Source organism: Micropterus salmoides, unplaced genomic scaffold (genome assembly GCF_014851395.1).
Source record: "Micropterus salmoides isolate LMB-PRFRI ecotype aquatic unplaced genomic scaffold, ASM1485139v1 Ms_hic_scaffold_18, whole genome shotgun sequence".
In the NCBI taxonomy this organism is placed as follows: domain Eukaryota; kingdom Metazoa; phylum Chordata; class Actinopteri; order Centrarchiformes; family Centrarchidae; genus Micropterus; species Micropterus salmoides.
Window position 1 is genome coordinate 5,527,309 of NW_024040928.1, and position 18,561 is coordinate 5,545,869.

The window sequence follows — 18,561 nt, forward strand, 5'->3', positions numbered from 1 at the left end:
CCTTTAAGCTTGGGCTATCTAATTTATCTTTCTCACTCTGCTCAGGGGTGGATATCCTGAGGCTGGTGGCAGCTCATGTGGGCACCCACTGGATAGACATTTATCAGTCGCTGGCCAACGCCACGGAGAGGGAGGTGGCCGCCTTCTCCAATGGCTACACGTCAGATCACGAGCGGGCGTATGCCGCGCTGCAGCACTGGACCATCCGGGACAGTGACGCCAACTTGGCCAAGCTGATCAACGCCCTGCACAGACAGCGCCGCATTGATGTAGTAGAGAAGATCCGCTGTGTCATGGAGGACAACCCACAGGTAGAGTGAACAGATCGGTGGACAAGACATTCACATACAGCTTTGCCCTTTTCTGAATCGTTGTGTAATGATGGAAATATGTCTGACCTTTCTTCACATCTTTTCCATCATCATCTCTGTCACCATCACTGGCACAATCTTTAGCACACACTGTTCTTTGCATCTCTCTCCCACTGAAATGTAATCTGTGAGGACAGCTGTCTGTTGTGTCCCTCTGGAGACGGTCCTGTGGTTTAGCTGCATTCCTCACATTAAAGCAACAGTTCACTTTGGAAGAATGATTTGATGTTTAAACAGTAATTACACTAACTGCAGCCTCTTTCTTAGTACATGGGTTTGGAAAATGCCTGTTGGGATGAGTTAGTGAGGGAGGACATGGTGTGACTTTAGATCAGATTTATGTCTGTTTGAGGCCAGAGTGAATCTCCAAAGAGACATCATCAACTGAGGCAGGGACAAGAGTACAGTATAGAGCAGGTCTATACCGTACTCTTTGTAATATGATTTACAGAAAGCCGACAAGCACTTAGCGAGAGTGGCAAGGAAAACCTCAAACAGAACCTAGACTCAGGGTGGCCAGCCATCTGCCTCGATCAGTTGGGTTGAGAAAGAGAGCTTAGTAGGGATGGGGTCCAAGAGACTGGTTGATGGTTTAGATGAAGAAATCATTGAAGTTAGTTGGTGAAGATTAATGGCAGAAAAGCAGACTAAATATGTCAGGTTCTGCAGCGTTTTCTAAGGTTCTAAGGCTGTTTAAAATTCCTGTTTTTTAATTTTTATAAATCAGTACAGTTAAGGCAGGAAGTGATGATTTTTAGCTCTAATAATTAGAATTTCTTCATTAAACATGCTCATGAAGGTATTACTACTGAGAGCTATAGGAATATGTGGCTTGAAAGAGCTGTGATTCTGTCAGCCTGGGACGCACAATCCTTCATCACCATTTACTTACTCACTTTTTACTTCCTAGTGACTGATATCAAATTAGTGCCCTTGACTGTGCTCTCCAAGGTCAGCGGTGCACAGTTTAAGCCTTGTTTTGGTTTAAAGTTGTCTCCGCTCAGTGTCTCAGCTCTTTAGCCGTTTGTTGTAATCTGGTCTTTCATCACGGCTTAATAACGAGCAGATCATCTGAGGCAATAGTTCTCTGTCTGCCTTAGTGGATCAACAGTGGATAAAAGAAGATAATGAATAAGTTGTTGAGGAGGGAGGGATGGTGATTATGGAGAATTCACTGGGTTAAAGGGACCACAGGAAGTGGGAGCAGTTCTTAAGGATGGAATTTAGCCTTACTTAACCTGATTTGGCCAAAATTATGTGGACAGTCCACAAATCTTTGGGGCTTTTCGTGTTTGTCATGTGTTAACATCACCATGCTCCCATGCATAAAGCTCCATAAAGGTGTTGGAGAACATGGCGTTCCAAAATCAGGTGGAAGGTTTTCCCAGAAAAGTGGAGGTTATAGCAATGGATTACTGCCTGGGATTTTGGAATGACACATTGAACTAATACATATGGATGTAAGGTATGGTTTGTGTTCTCATTTTGTTAAAGAGAGATGTATGGTTGTATTCAGAGATGGGGATGGGTATAATTTATTTACAGTACATTCATGCTCGTTAGGACTGTCGCCTCACAGCAAGAAAGAGTTCTCTCCTTCAGCTTCCTCCTTCCAAAGACATGCAGGCTAGTTTAATTGGCCTTTTGCCTGATGTCAGCTGGGATTGGCTCCGGCCCCCTTGTGACCCTGTAAACAGAATAAGTGGTTGACGATGGATGGATGAATGGTTGATGCGCTGTGAGCGACTCACTAAGTGCCATAGTTAGTTTCTTCAAAAAATTTTAACACAACAGATTTATAAAATGCACGACTGCAGACCATCGGAACACCACAGCCAGCCCAAGTTAGTGTTTAACCTTTTTGTTTAAACTGTTAGTGTTGCTTTCCAAAGTACTACGACGGTGTTGCATCTGATAATGAGCACGACCTTTACTTGAGATCTGCTCATTTTGTTAGTCTAGGCATTGGTGCTGCTCGCTAACTCAAACCCAAGGGGGGGTGGACAAACTGCACTGACTGTGGAGAAGCAAGCCACCTTGCTCAGAAAATTCCAAAACGCTGTAGATATGTAGTATGGTCTATTGTCCGTTACAGAAAAAACGTTTGTGCATACACACATAGCATTTCTTGTTTTTTTTTGGCTTCGCTACAGTTTGACCACTTTTCAGAGCATTTTAATCTGACCACTATAACTTCAGTCCCCAGAATGTAAACACACACCACGTTGTAGTCGTGCAATGCTGATGAACACGTATGTCATCGTATTAACAAATGACTCCACATTTAACAGGAGGCAAACTAAAAATGCCCAACAAATAACATTCAAGTCATGACAGCAGACTGTGCTGCAGGTTATCTCTGCAGTTGCTCGTAAATTTGTGAATAAAAATGTCATTTTAATACAAATATCTTCTATCTGGTTGTCTTTTCAATGCCAAATTTTATTTTAAATGCCAAATTTTAAAGTTATTTTACTCCTCACTTGAACTATGAGGAAGTCAAGTGTATCCAGATGTAAGCAGAATTATTCAGTACCAAATTACTGCTGTATCTGACAGAAAGTCAAAAATCTATTTTTCACTTACAAAGCAACAAAATATTTTATGAATAATTGACAGGAAGTCACGATATTATAGTCAGCTTCAGTAAAGTAAAATATGCTTTATTTTCTGGCATCACAGTAAGTGATTAAAGAGCAGCCATGCTGTTCAATTTTGATGCGTCTCCTGTGTGTGTGCCTAATAAATGCATCATGTCAGAGACTGCAGCAGACGGAGCTGCTGTCCTTGGGGAGGAGTGAAAAACAGAATGAATCAGTGAAGCAGAAAGATGGAGATTTATTTTGCTGTTCTGTGTTTTCTGTTTATCAACACAAAGCAGAGTCAAGTATGTCAGTGCAAGTCCTGTCCAAAAAAACCAAGAAATAATACACCACCACAGGAATTCTTCTCACTGTGTGGACTTGCACTGTTACCGCATAATTAATGGTAACTTTTCAAAAGGAGGCCAAATAAAGAAATCATACAAGGATTTACATGTTTGCTCCTGCTGTCGGCCATGTTGGTTTTCTGACACTGCAGCTAGCCAGACTGTACAATGATATCAAAAAGCAAATAACCCTGTGAAGTGCATCGTATAGCCTACAATGTCCTGGGTATAGGTTCTGCAGTAGAAGCCGTTAGGTCGTTCGATCAATCTACCTTCTGTCTTGTGTTCTCATGGACCCCAGCACTACTCCAGTGTCCACATTGACCCAAGTACGGTCTACTTGGAAGGAGCCCTGGAAGTGTTCTTGTTCCACCATTTGTATGCAGGATGCTTTGGGACCTGACCTGTGTGGAATAGCATACATCTTGCATCAACTTGGAAAGGCAAACAAATTCTTGGTAATTTCAGGGCTCAGTAACGGGGCAAGGCTAGTTTTCTCGAGGGATAAAATGTGTTCAAGTATAATGACCTTAGTCAAGCTGCGATGGTGAGCAAGAATCCTCTCAAAGTAGCAACATGGCGAACAAGAAGTCCAGCAGCACGGAGAATATAAACAGTAGTTATGCACACAGTTTTCCTGCGTAGCGCCACGTCATTACATTTTGGATGTGCTCACTTTCAGTATTATATATATAGAATGTGTTTTCATGGTTGTTACCAAACAGGAAGTGGGGGTTGATAGCCATAGTGTGTTAAGGGTAGCGTGAAGCTAATAAAGAGAGCAGCAGGGAAGTCCAACAAAAGTGCCTCTGGGAGTTATTACACATTTACATGGTGTCAGAATGGCGCAAGGACTCTGCTGTACTTTTTCATGAGAAAGTTGCAGACATCTGGCTCAAGTTTGAGAAGGAATGGTGATTGCACTTTCTGTGTACTCTCTGCTAGGACAAAAAAAGTTTAGGCATACACTTTCCTCAGTTTGGCCAGTTCTGAAGCCTTGGATAAATAAAAAAAAATCATATTTGGAGATGTCGAGGACAAAGAGAATCAATTTCATATGTCTACCACTAAAAAATTGAATAATGTTACGACACACCACGAACCAAAAAGTGGGAGAAAATATACAGTCATATGTGTCTAAATTAAGTATGCCTGCAGCAGTCTGACTGATGAACTGATCAAGGATTGGTTAGTGTGTGGTATCCATTGTGACGCCATGCGCTCGCAGCTGCCTAAACAGAAAGACCTTATGCTGGGCTCTACATGGAACTTTGTTACATGAGCAGTCAGAACAGGGCAACAAGGACCTGGGGGGGGGGGTGTATGCAGTACAGGAAGGCCCTTGTTTAAATTGTGGCGGAAAACACAGACAGAATCGGAATCAAGTGCCCTGTTTTTAACAAGCGCTGTAATGCCCGTGGGAAGTGGAACCACTTCCCCAGGCGTCATAGATCTTAACAATTTTCTGCCAGCAAAATCAAACACACAGACAGGAGGATACACACACAGAGGAAGAGCTGGAAGATGGCCTCAACTGTGAGAGTCTAGACTAGGTTCCACCACAGAAGAATGAACTCTGAGAGCCAAAATAGATACCTGATTGAATTATAATGTCATATCAAAGGCTATATTGAATCATGTGAATCCCAGTGCACTCATCAGCGTCTTGTTCACCGTTAACCTGATTGCCCATGGAGGTCGGGTGATTCTTTGGGTGTCAGCTAAGTGCAGCCTGTCACCTCTCTGGACGTGGAGATCACTGGATATCTGCCCTCTGCAGCTTCTTCTATGATGCTGTACTAGTTTACTATCTGACTTTTCAGAGCCTAACTGGAGACTGCTTTTTTAAAAGCACTTGTATGAGGGTGAGGTAAAAAGGCAAATGACATATCTGAGATCTGCTTTTAAGGGCACCTATTGAAATACAATGTAGTCTTTAATAATAGTGCTTTGACAGACAAAGAAAAATACAAGATACTTAGGAGATAGTATAACAACACGGCAAAAAAAGCAAGACAAGATTAAGGTAAAGTTAAACCAAGAAGATGAGACACACAATAAAAAAGGCAACATGAATAAATACAGATAGAGCAGATAAAAGTAACAGAGACGACATCACATGAAAGTCACATGAAAGTAAAGTAAAACAAAAAGAGCTTTTTGAAGTGATTTTACAAAAGTCACTGATTCTGCGAGCCTTATGTGCTCAGACAGGTTGTTCTAAAGCTGTGGGGTCACCGTTTAGATTTAAGCCTGGACTTTGAAATGCCTGCTTTAAAAGTTATCAATTATATCTTAAAATCATTTCAAAAATGGACAGGGAGCCATTGGAGAGGAGCAGCATTGGGTGGGGTGATGAGATGTCGTCTGTTCAAATAGCTGAGCTAAGAGAGTGACTTTTTGGTTTATGCCAGAAAGGAGGAAGTTACAGCAGCTGAGCCTGGAGAAGATAAGTGCATGAATTACTTTTTCGAGGTCAGAGTGGGAGAGCCTTGATTTTAATCCTGGAGATGGTTCTTATTTGCAGGAAGCTGGACTGCACAGTGTTTTTGATCTGGGGTTCAAAGTTTAGATCTGAGTGAATCTTCAGTAAATAGATTAGTCACTGGAGGCACGCCAAGCAAGAGACAGACATAATCTTCTACAAGTTAGTCATCTACACTGTTTGTTTGTCCACTTCCGTCTCTTTAAATTGAAAAGTATTTTGGGGGCATTTTTCTCATTTATCAGACAGAGTCACATGAAGAGGCAGACAGGAAATGGGGGTAGAGATAGGGGCATGACATGCAACGATGGTTGCCAGCTGGAGTCAAACGTTGTGGTTGTATGGTACGCACCGTAACCATTCAGCCACTACAACATACAGTAATCATTTTCCCTTCCTGACACAATGATGCACGATGAAATGTTCTATTTTCCCTAATTGTGTGTTAATGACTTTGGTCCCATTACATTCCTTTCAGTCTCTTCCACAACAAGCCCCATAAGCTAATAAAATGAAACCACATCCATTCTTTCTGGGGAAAAAGACAAAAGTATCTGAGAAATGGCACTGATTCTTTTAAAGATAAATGGGAGAGATTGTCCGTATGCTTTAATGCAGTCTGGGAGTAGGCTTGTCCATTGAACGTAACATGACATCATAGAGTTTTTAACAGTGGGATTGATGTTGTGCTCTACACAGTGGACTGACTCCCTATCTTAGTTAATAGCTCATCTGTTTTGGCAGTAATTACAGCTAGGTGGAACTCTTTGCTGTGACATTTTTGATGTAATTATATAAATATCCCCAGTGTGTCTGTGGTTCTATCCCCTGTGCCCTTCATACTGCAGCAATCTGCCAACTCTCCCAGTGAGGCTAGCTCGCTCAGTCTGTATGTGTGTGTACATATGAATGTTGGGCTGTGTGCCCAGTGAGTGTGTGCTTTTAGCTTGTGTCCCTACCAGGGTCTTGGGGTTGTGCTGACAGGAGTAGTCAGCAGCTCAGCTCTTTTCTGTCTCTCTCTCTCTCTCTCTCTCTCACACAGACACACACACACACACACACACACACAGTGGCCTGGGAGCTTTTCTGGAACAGCAGTACTGTTCTTTCTCTTGCGCTTGGAACTGTTTAAGGGCATACGGAAATCAGATTCTATGTGGTTTGAGGAGCAAAGCACTCTACCTGCGTAGGCAGATGGGACAAGAGTTTGGTCATGGGCTGTGTGGCGATGATAACAGTGTCAGCGTAATCACAGCCGTGTCAAAAACGTCATGTTAAATGTTCAAATAAAACTCTAGCAGTACAGATATCCGTCTTTGAGCTTTCCACCAACACCCTAGTACAATCAAGGGGACAGCATTGAAAAGTGACACCGAAACAATTTATACAAGTTCAACATGTCCCTGCTACTTTGAATAATCCATGGAACACACTGTCAACTGTTTTCATAGGGACTATTTATAGAAGAAAAAACATTCAGTGAAAATTGCTGACAGTGTGTTTTGTGTAATTTTTTACCTCCATTGTATTTCTGTGGAGGCAAAAATCTCAGAGACAGACCAGGCCAGGACTGGAGTTTCATCATTTTAGCAGCAAGGCCACTTGGCCTTTGGTGTTGTCAATTGTTTGAGGGCACAAAGGCCAAATGCCAGGGTAGCAAGGCTATCAAATAAAAAAATGTTCACGGAAATTATGAATTTAACTTACGGTTTAAGGATGGTTTTCTTTTTATTCTGATGTTTTCTAATTTTTTTATGTTAAGTACCAACTTATCAATAATAACCGTTCATGCATAACAATGAGTTTCCAAAGTTTCTTTTTCTAACATCCCATCAAGAAAAGTGACACTGATGAGCGCATCGACTCATTGAAAATTTGTGTTTCAACATATGGCACCCAATTTAGCTAAATAGCCAGCAAGCCAAACTCTAATCTTGCTTATCTTATCACTATTGTCTTTTGTCTTATGGCTTCAGCTGCAAAACCTCGACTAACAGTTAAACTGATATTGAGGATCTTGAGGAGGAGGATGTGGGCTGGTGCATAATCAGAGTGGGCTGATGATGCATCTGTCTCGCTCTTGTTTGGGCTGCCCACAGAGCGACCTGGTGCCCCTGATAGACAGTCCGACTATCGTTTCAGGTCTTATTTGCTAATTTATCAAACGTTCTTACCTCAGCTCAGTCGACCTTCTCCTCTCAGATGTTCACTCAGTCACGGCTTTGCAGCACTGGCATGTCAAGATGAGTTAGATGAAGTGTCCGGGTTAGCCGGGGCTAGATTTCTATTAAACCGTCATCATAAATAGCCCAGTTTTACAGCGGTTCATACCAGGCTCGAAATCTAACCCACCATTGGTTATCCGCCCAGCGTTTCACTTTATGTTGCCCAATAAGAAGTCTCAACAAAAGAGACTGGTGTCTAAAAATTGACAGGTAAGAAACAGAGGTGGGGACCGGCAAAATCATCTGGGGCAGAGCAGGCAGGGACCGAGGCCGCTTTCATTTTTGAGAACTGTAAACAATATTGCATATATGCAAAAGGGATTCCTTCTTGTTGCTGAGTTCAGATGCCGAAGACAAATATAAAGGTCTTACTATTTGCTGAACTCTCAGTGTTATCACCAGTTAAGTACAAGCAATAGTGGGATACTCTTCTTATTTCACTTATTATTAACTTATTATTATTCCTTTATGTTTAAACAAAGTGTTTCACTTGATGGGAACCCCAGGGACCCAGCCGAGCCAACCGGACCCAGGGTTGGCACGGCTGTAGCTTCTTGTTGTCAAAAGACACTGGAGTTATACTGGGCTGATTAATATTCTGAACTGGATGAAGCAGAATGTGACATATGGATCTCGGGTGATTTGCTGCATTGTTATCACTTGTCGAAAGAAACTACTAGGCAGATTTTCCCCTTAATATGTATTTTCTTATTTGTACAAGACAGTAATTTAACATAAACCTGATGGACTAAATGGAGAAAAGATTAAAAATAATTATAAGTCTCCTGTGCAGGTTGAATTTGTCTAATCCAGCAATGGCAATTTGTTTAGATCTGTGCCACAAAGTTAAATATCAGCTTGTGTAATTTTGCCTTACCTATCCACTGAAGTCCCATCCCTTGAGGCTGCTAAATTTGCCATCCCTTTTGGGTCTCTGTATTTATTTTTCCTGCATCTGCTCTTAAAAAATAGATTGAAAAAATAGTTGTTCCAGTTACATCTGCAGCTGTGTGAAAGTCAGTGTGTTTTTGTCACAGTGTGTGTATGTGTCTGTGTGCGTCTGTGCATGTATTCACGCCTTTGTGGGAGAGACAGAGTGTGTTTGTTTTGTCAGAATCATGCAAGTTGTGTCACGCTCTAGCTCTGTGACCCAGACATTATGGAACAGAGAAAGACAATACGAGAAAGAGAACAAGACGCTGGTCTTTCTATGTCATATCCTGTTGGAGCTCATTTATCAGGCCTGATAGTGAACTGAAACAGATTGAATCCTCCACTGCATGAAAATAGATTTTCATCAAAAGAAATGTTTTTACCTCAGCTGAATTAACTTTTTTTGTTTATGTGTTTGTTGTTGTGTCTAGTCTCCCCCCGGGCTCCAATTTCCATTTCCAGTGTGCTTGGTTGAATGAAATGACCTTTGTGCTGCTGCGACCTTTAGGCCTGGCTGGGCTCACGCTGTGAAAAACAAGACGCACTCTCATGATCTCATCCCCAAACCAGTCACTACTGGTTCCAACCACAGGTTCATTACCACAGCAAAGAGAGAGGGCGGTGAGAGGAGGGGGGCTGCAGTGACAGAACACGGAGAAAGGGAAAAGAGAGGCAGACACAGGGAGATGAACCGATGAACTGAAACAAAATGGGCCACAAAAAAGAGATGAAACTTTAAAGAGGGAACTGTCGGAGATGTTAAAAAAAAAGGATTGGGGACAGAGGAGACAAAGATGGAAGAGGAAGACAGAAACAGTGATACGGTTGAAGGGTTAAGGAGAGGCGTAACTAGAAAGAAAGAGGACAACAAAATGTGAAATGGAAGTATAGTGAAGAAGAAATATAATTGAAAATTACCTGATAAATTAAGATATTATTATTGATATATTATTTTTAGTGTGTGTCCCTGGATTATAATACGTTCAGTATTCATTCCCCGCTATTGTTTTTGAATTGTAATTAAAATTATAAACAGAACGTGAAGTTTTGGCATTATGTCAAACATGTTTATATATTGTGTTGCACAGCTATCCACTGTAGTTAGCATGCTAACCAGCTAGCTTTGCTCACCTTCTGAATTCAAGTTTCCCTCATTCACCCAAGCACTTGCCTTGTTAACTCATCGTAAAAGACACTTCATTCAAACTCGACAGAAATAAACCCATAATTCACAGCAAAAATATTCTGGTTCTACTGTTTGTCACTGCCTCTCTGATGCACAACCTACCTCTCGCTCCGCTCCCATACCCTGGAGTCCGAGTCCTGGTTGGAGCCACTGTAAATCACCTAAAACAGGCCTCCCTTCTGTCTCGGAGGCTGTGTTCAGTATCAGTCTGGCCATGTTCACTAGGAGGCTGCTAAGCCCAGTTCCGTTTCTGGTGCCCATCCGACCCATTCGACGTGTGGAGAGTAGTCTCAATACTTACACATTGCTCCCTGAAGTGCCTGTATTTGTGCATATACAGTATATTAGACAGTTTTGCATCCTCGCTGCTACATAACTCTGCTCTTTCAGAAATGTAAAGGGGACTGTCTGTGTTTAACTTGCTGGGATTTGCAAGAGCCCAGCCACACCGCCGAAGTGTGTATTACTATTTTAATGAATGGTTTAAACCTTGATGAGAGAGTCCTGACTGATAGACAAATGTGAGACCAATATAGCAGATGAAGAACAAAAAAAGGACAGAAAAAAGAATAAAACATGGAGGACGTGTGGATGGAGAAAAAGAATGAACGGGAAAGGATTGAGAGAATGTGACAGATGGAGAGATACAGGACAATGATGAATTCAGTGTTTCGCAGATGTGGGACAGCAGCATGTGCCCTGTGGGCAGAAAATATCAGCCTGTGTATATGTGTGTTTGAGCATTGGTTTGTCACACACGCTCATGTTTTTCTCCTCTTCTTGCTCCCCGACCTCATCTTCTTCCTCTATTTTATCTCTCTGTTTCTATGTACAGTTTGACATCAACCAGCTGATGACCTCAGTGAATGTAAGCCAAAGCCTCAGTCCCATCCACAAGCCACTCGAGTCCCCCAGCAGCGCTGGCAGCGGCAATAACAGTGGCGGTATCGCTGGCGGGGCCGGCGTTGTGGGCGTGGAGCAATCGCCGGTGGACCGGATAAAAGGCTTCTTCCCTGACGAATCGGAACCGCTGCTTCGTTGTGACTCCACCTCCAGCAAAGACTCCGCCCTCAGCAGGAACGGCTCATTCATTACCAAAGGTGAGCAAGTTAGCCTTAATACATATGCATATCAGTATCACGGACCATAGGCGACAGTGTGTCACCAAAGACTTTTAAAATCACGCCATTCTCTGCCTTGATATAGTGATGTTTTAGCTTAGTTAGCATGATGTGACAGTTTCTAGTTCAGAGTTAAAAGTTCACCTTTATTAGTGTGAATAAAAGTGACTACAAGTATAACTGAGAATATAACATCCATAGAGGACTCTCCATCATTCACTGAACAAAATTATAAACGCTTTAACCCCCATTCATCATGAGACTTTCTATATGTACGCAAAAGGCCTGTTTCTCTCAAATGTTGTTCACAAACCTGTCAAAATCTGTGTTAGTGAGCACATCTCCTTTAATCCATCAACCTCACAGATGTGGCATATCAAGATGCTGATCAGACAGCATGGGTTTTGCACAGGTGTGCCTTAGGCTGGCCACAATAAAAGGCCACTTGTAAATCTGCAGTTCCATCACACAGCTCAATGACACAGATGTTGCAAGTTTTGAGGGAGTGTGCAGTTGGCATGCTGACCGCAGGAATGTCCACCAGAGCTGTTGGCCGTGAATTGAATGTTCATTTCTCTACCATAAGTTAGTATCATAAATTTGGCAGTACATCCAATCGACCTCACAACTGCAGACCACATGTCACCACACCAGCCAAGGACCTCCACATCCAGCATCTTCACCTCAAAGATCGTTTGAGACCAGCCCCCCGGAAAGCTGCTGCAACAATCAGTTTGCATAACCAAAGAATTTCTGCACAAACTGTGAGGAACCGTCTCAGGGAAGCTCATCTGCATTCTCATCGTCCTCATCAGGGTCTCGACCTGACTGCAGCTTCGCACAGCCATTGAAGAGGAGTGGACCAACATTCCACAGGCCACAACCTGATCAATTCTATGCAAAGGAGATGTGTTGCACTGCGTGAGGCAAATGTTGGTGACACCAGATACTGACTGGTTTCCAGACTCCCCCAAAACAGTGAAACTGCACATTTTCAAGTGGCCTTTTATTGTGGCCAGCCTAAGCCACACCTGTGCCAAACCCATGCTGTCTGATCAGCATCTTGATATGCCACACCTGTGAGGTGGATGGATTATCTCGGCAAAGGAGAAGTGCTCATTAACACAGATTTTGACAGCTTTTTGAACAATATTTGAAAGAAATAGGCCTTTTGTTTACATAGAGAAAGTCTTAGATCTTTGAGTTCAGCTCATGATGAATGGGGGCAAAAACAAGTGTTGCGTTTATAATTTTGTTCTGTGTACATCAAAATCAGCATCAGTGAAGAGGAATGGAGCATCTCTTACCTTTACAGACTAATGTGCTTCAGGCTCCTAGGGCAAAAATTTGATTTGATTAACCGTAGATTCTTCCCCTCTTTGTGAAAATGTTACTGTAATAGAATACTACCACAGTTTTGGTGTGTTATAATACACAATAACATATAAATATGCAGCATATAGGCACAAAACTGAAATAGTGAGTCTTAAAACAAGATTGTAACACTGGGACCTTCTGTCAAGAAGTCCCCATCTTCAAGTCATTTAATATGTCTTTAGGAATATTTGCCCAGTTGGTTACTCACCTTTGGCAGCAGGAGCTCAGGTTAAATTTAGATCATTCATTTATAAAGTTTAGACTTTGGTTTTAAGGTACAGATGCCATCAATGCATATTTTATATGCCATAGTCTGTAGAGAACCAAATAGGCAATTATTGCCCTGTCTGTTATGTTCAATTCAGTTCAGTTTTATTTGTATATTGCCAATTCATAATGAAGTAAGTTGTCTCATTGCACTTTTAGCATTTGATCTATATATTAATTTCAGAATTTAAAATGTTACATGTTGGGTCAATTTTAACTATACAATAATTGTATGTTAGTGCCCCCAACTGGCAGAAAAATGTAAATGACTTAAAACTCTTTGACTTACATAGATAACCATATATCTTATAATGTGGCATCAATAGACTACACATAGTATGATCAACTAGGCCAGGCTGCGTTTTATACCTGAGGGAACCAAAAAGATGACACAGGAAATATGTGTGTATCACACTATCCCATGGACAGGGATTTTATGCTACCCCACTGCCACAGTAGTTATGACTTCCACTGCCTTTCAAACTTAGTTAAAAGAGACACATTTAACAAAGAAGACTCTCTTCCATATCTCCAACATTTTTATCTGACAAGGCATTACTGGTGGCTAGACAGATCATTGTTCTCAGAGGAGAACTTTGTTGGCAGTGGCCTGTGTACATACTGAGTATCAGAAGCCCTGGCAAATTAGCAATTTCAGACACTAATGTGTCTCACACTTACTGAAAATGATGTAACAACAGCGCACTCAGCTCAAACAAAAATGTGTGGATGCTGACTACCCCCAGGTGGTCTTTCTGGGTATTGTTCTTGTATGTTGTTAAAGTTGACTGATAATTCTCATGGGTTTGTCACAAGCAAACCGCTTTCACGTTACTAGTTTGATTCATTGTTAATGTAAAAATATAGCAGTAGCTTTAAGATGCAACTGTATCCCCTCCAGAGAAGAAAGACACTGTGCTCCGGCAAGTGCGCCTGGACCCGTGTGACCTGCAGCCCATCTTTGACGACATGCTGCACATCCTGAACCCAGAAGAGCTGCACGTCATCGAGGAGATCCCGGCTGCCGAGGACAAGCTGGACCGGCTGTTTGAGATAGCGGGAGTCAAGAGTCAGGAGGCCAGCCAGACGCTGCTCGACTCAGTCTACAGCCACCTCCCTGATCTGTTATAGTGGAGGAAGGAGGAAGAAACCGCGCGGACGAGGGTTGGCTGAGGAATAAAAAGGAAATATTTAAAAAATAAAAATAAAAAGTGTCTCAGTGGGAGGGATGAGTCAGCTCTGGTATTGTTCAGACTGAGCTTGAGTTGAGAATCTGAGTCTGACTTGTCTTGTCACATGATTTGAGCCGGGTGTTGTAGATATGGTGGTTATCTACTCGCTCCAGTGACTTTCAAATCTTTACTGGTACTTCACTCCTCTTAACCCTCCAGTCTGATTCTGTTGTCCTGTGTGTGCACATTATTATTCCTCCTAAACACCTCCATCCTCTTTCACGACACAGGGTCAACGCTCAATGTAATTAAAGCATTCTGAGTACTTTTTTTCTCCACTTTTCTTAAGTCTGTTCAGCCTTGTATAAAGTGGTATTACGCAAGTATTGTGACTCTCAAACATAGCTGGTCTGAAGAGACGCTGACTACATGGAAAAACATTAAAAACACTTTCTTTATATTAACAGGCAAATGCTTTCACTTTTAAAGGATAATACTGGTGTTTCGTTGGTTCCTTTGCCTTCAACATGATTTCAGTGGGGGTGGGGGAAGAAAGAAATTTAATATGGTGGTTGTTGCTAAATCATAGCAAGAAAAGAAACGACACACCAACAATAATAGTTAATAAGTTATAACTCTACACATTCATAAATATTTTGTCCAGGTAAGAGCTGACCCTTAAGTCACATGTCTGAACTTAGTTGTCCCTGTTCTCAGCCTTATTTCCTTCAGTCGGGTCATACACCCCCCCCCACCCGGTTTCTCCCTGATTTGTCCCATATTTTAATGCCATCTCCAGGCGGCCTCCCGTTTTGTTGTTTCTCTCGGGAAACTCCTGTCAAACTTTATATTGAATAATCGTCATACACAGATCCAAGTTTTGGATGTTTATCTGATGTCACCCAAGTTGCCAGATCATCTATGAAACAGACTAGACCAGCAGGGGGCAGTGTTAGAGTTAGTGTTAGAGCGCTTCCTGCTGCTCTGGAACCAAAGCCTATATCAGAAATACTGAATTAAACACAAAAATGATCAAATATTACAATACTGGAGTAATATGTACCTTTACCTATATCAGGGGTCTTCAAAGTCTGCGACTCTGAGCCTCCCCTTAGACAAAGATTTTAAAAAAAGACAGCCCTTCAGTGTAGTAGCTCAATTACACCAAATACAGGAAAAGGTCTGTCCTAAGGCATTTATTAGTTTCTGACTGTGTGAAGGTGGGAAAAACAGTAAGATTCCTTCTCTTTAAGCAAACCTCACACATTTAGGCTATGCGATCGCCTCCCACTCTGAAAATCTGTGACCTATATTTTGATATGTGGCTTTTTACTGTTTGCCTTTGAGCAAAGGCTCCAGCAACAACAACTGAACAGGGAGGGTGGAGTGTTTATTGTCCCTGCCTGCTTCTCTGGAGCAATATATCTACAGTGGTTTAGGTAGGTAACTTTGGAAGCTCTCTCAATGTTGGACTCATGGACAGTATACAATAAATACTTCTACCAGAACGCACATTCAGATCTCTGCTAGCTGGCCCTGTTTGCCTCAACAAATGTAGCATTGATTATGTGTTCTTGTTACATTTTGGAGCATAAAGTCAGTATGGCGGGTGTCTGAGGGTAACTACCATAGTAAAAATAATGGAATACAAGTGATTTTTGTCATGTAGTCTTATGTTGCTGATAGTTTATATTAAAATGTAATACTGATGCACTAATTCTGTTTTCTATTGGAGAGGCAGACGCATATTTTATGTGTCCTTCATTTTCTCTTCCTTTTATTCTGAAATGCTGTTAACTAACATTTGATTTTGTTTTCTACATGTAATTATGTTTTTGTAGCATCTCTTTGTTAGCGTTGTGACTTCTTTGTATCTCATGTCATTTCATGGGCATTCAGATGTATTTCCCCCTGCTTGGCGTGACAGGATGACCTGGCTGGGATGTAAGATATGCACACTCCATACTCTACTTGAAGTCTGTCTACTTGTGTTATTTGATTTAAACGAGGAAGAAATAATGTACTCTTTCAGTTTCTTCCAAGGTCAACGTTCTTAACATAATAATAAAACTGAAAAGCACCACCAAAAGCTCATCTACTTTGGAGAGGACTTTGCTGGAGTCATGGGAGCAGCAAACGATGGACTCACCAAGCCAGTTACTGTACTATAAAAGCTCCTGTGGTGCTTGATGTGAACTCTCACCAGTTGGCCTGACACAGGGAGTCTTAACCCCGGACTAATGACTATTTAAAATATTCCAGATTGAATGAAGAAAAGTGTAGGTTGTGCTGCTGTGGACTGTGGGATGTTGATAGTGTTGATGGTGATGATGAGAATGTGTGAGCTTGTTCTCCACACTGCCGTGGAGACACACCCTGCAGGCTGTGAGCATTTTATTTTCTAAGGAAGCCTGAAAGGATGAAGGTGCGATGGGAAATAAACATGCGGCTCGAGTGGATGATTTCATCAAATTTCACAAGTGTAACCTGTATGTTTACTACTATGTAACCTCTTAAAATCAACCAATTAAAGCCCAAAACATTTGTCATAAGTTTGTGTGTAGTTGTCACTTATTCAGATGTTTGTATGTGATAAAAACCTACGTCAACTAAAGTCCTTAAAACATTTTAAAAGACACTCTTTGTAAGTTAACACCAATCTAACGGGAGAAGAAAATGTCTCCTGAGTGGTGTCAATTGTTACACGAATAGCTGTGAAACATGCAGAGCCAGTCCTCCGGCCTGGATGCTGACATATTACTATGTGTTAATGCCACTGTGTACAGTGTCACTGCAGCTATAGAGTCTGTTGCTGAGATTGACCAAACACAAAAGGGGATGGGTAGGAGTTTGATGTCCTGCGAACAAAGTAGGTGGTGATTTTCCAGTTCAGTGATCATATATCAAACTAAAGAAACTATTTGAAATCACTGTAACATCATACATATGATGTTCATGAGTGGTTGCACTGTGGTTACATGTACACAGTAGTTCAACTTGCACCTTCGTCCTTGTGTTAGTTGTGAACAGCAAGCACACAGGATGGCCACTCTTGAAGTGGGTGAAAGCGGGCAAATTAGCATGTGCTGTCCATCTCAAAAAACTCTATTGATGTTAGCTGACCAGTGTGTTTTTGAAAGAGGTGGAAGAGGAAGTGAATGTCATTGGGGTACAACAGACCAACAAACCAACTGTTTCTTGCACCGCCATTCAGGGGGGACCTGATGGCTTATAGCAATCCCTACACAAGACAATAACAATTTCAATAATATGCTACCTACATTTCTTCCTCTTTATTCTTTTCTTCACCTTCTCATTCCTAGTCGAAAAAAAAAGAACAAAGAATCCATGCAGGTGTAAATCTTTTGTGACCTACATGCCAATCCTTTCAAATATTCCCCAATCCCGCACACACTCAGTTACTCATGCTTTCTTGCAAATGCACCTACACGCACATACAAGTTAAGTCTCTTGTGTGTCCCCATTGTTAAATCGCTCAGTTCCTCATTTAGCTACCTACAATGGGCAGCAAAGAAGGTCAGTGTGGCTCCAGTTACACTGACTGAGGTGGGTGCAGTTTTTGTGTGTGGGTGTATGAATTCACTGTACCAGGCTGTGGACTTGCTGATAGTTAAAGTCACAAAGATGTCTCTGATTCCCACCACTTCACAAAGGATGTGATATTCAGCAGAGCAAAACAGAGGGCGTGCAGTTGTTGCAATGTATCCTCTGGCAGCCATATTGGAGGTGTTAGAGGGGACATGAGATTTTTGTCTGTCTCAACTGAATTAAGCAGACACAAATCATTTCTGTGCTTCTCTTTGATTGTTACTTAACATTTAGACAATGTAAGCTAAGTACAGTCAATGGGCTCTCCAGCTCATGTTAGGGTCAATTACTTGGCTAAAGTAAGCCAAAAGTGACTGCTAGTCCAAATCAGTAGGTCAAACAGACTCTCCTCTCTGTCTTGATAAGAAGGCACTCTTATACATTATTTTAAGGTAACCCAAGGTCAAGATTATGTGTAGCATGTTGCTTTAATGACACACAACATAGTCAAGGTAAGCACAGTGTCATGATATGAACCAATATCCAACAGAATCTTCTCACATGTTTATGACACTTAGTGAATTCTTCATCCCCCTCTGTATCTGGCTCACTTTACTTCCAAAACAAATGGGCATCTCAAAAAAGGGATCTTCATCAAAACAAGTGGTAAGTGCAAAATCAATGTGATTTTCACTTCAAAGTCGTCGAACTGGCAACCACTGACATATATAAAAAAAGAAGTAGCTGTTTATGTGAGTTTATAAATATAGGTTAATTAGTCCACAGCAGATGCTAAAAACAATCTGTAGCTAATTCATTTAAACACACAACAGGATGATTAAAGTAAAGATGTAAAGCAAAAAGATCAACCAGAGTCAAGAAGGCAAATCTGAATGCCCCTGATACCAAGTCAGAACAGAAAGCAATGTTTTCCACACACATGCCT

At 41.6% G+C, this 18,561-nt stretch overlaps 1 protein-coding gene across 1 annotated transcript in view; it reads left to right on the forward strand.

Moving 5' to 3' along the window:
* The window catches only part of tnfrsf21 (tumor necrosis factor receptor superfamily, member 21), a 49,745-nt gene extending 33,127 nt beyond the window's left edge, over positions 1–16,618 (forward strand). Inside the window, exons 4-6 of the mRNA XM_038726900.1 lie at positions 46–311; positions 10,965–11,229; positions 13,796–16,618. Of these exons, the coding sequence (XP_038582828.1) occupies positions 46–311; positions 10,965–11,229; positions 13,796–14,025 (761 nt within the window). The 3' untranslated portion in view covers positions 14,026–16,618. The remainder of the gene's footprint in view (positions 1–45; positions 312–10,964; positions 11,230–13,795) is intronic.
* Positions 16,619–18,561: the final 1,943 nt, after the last annotated feature.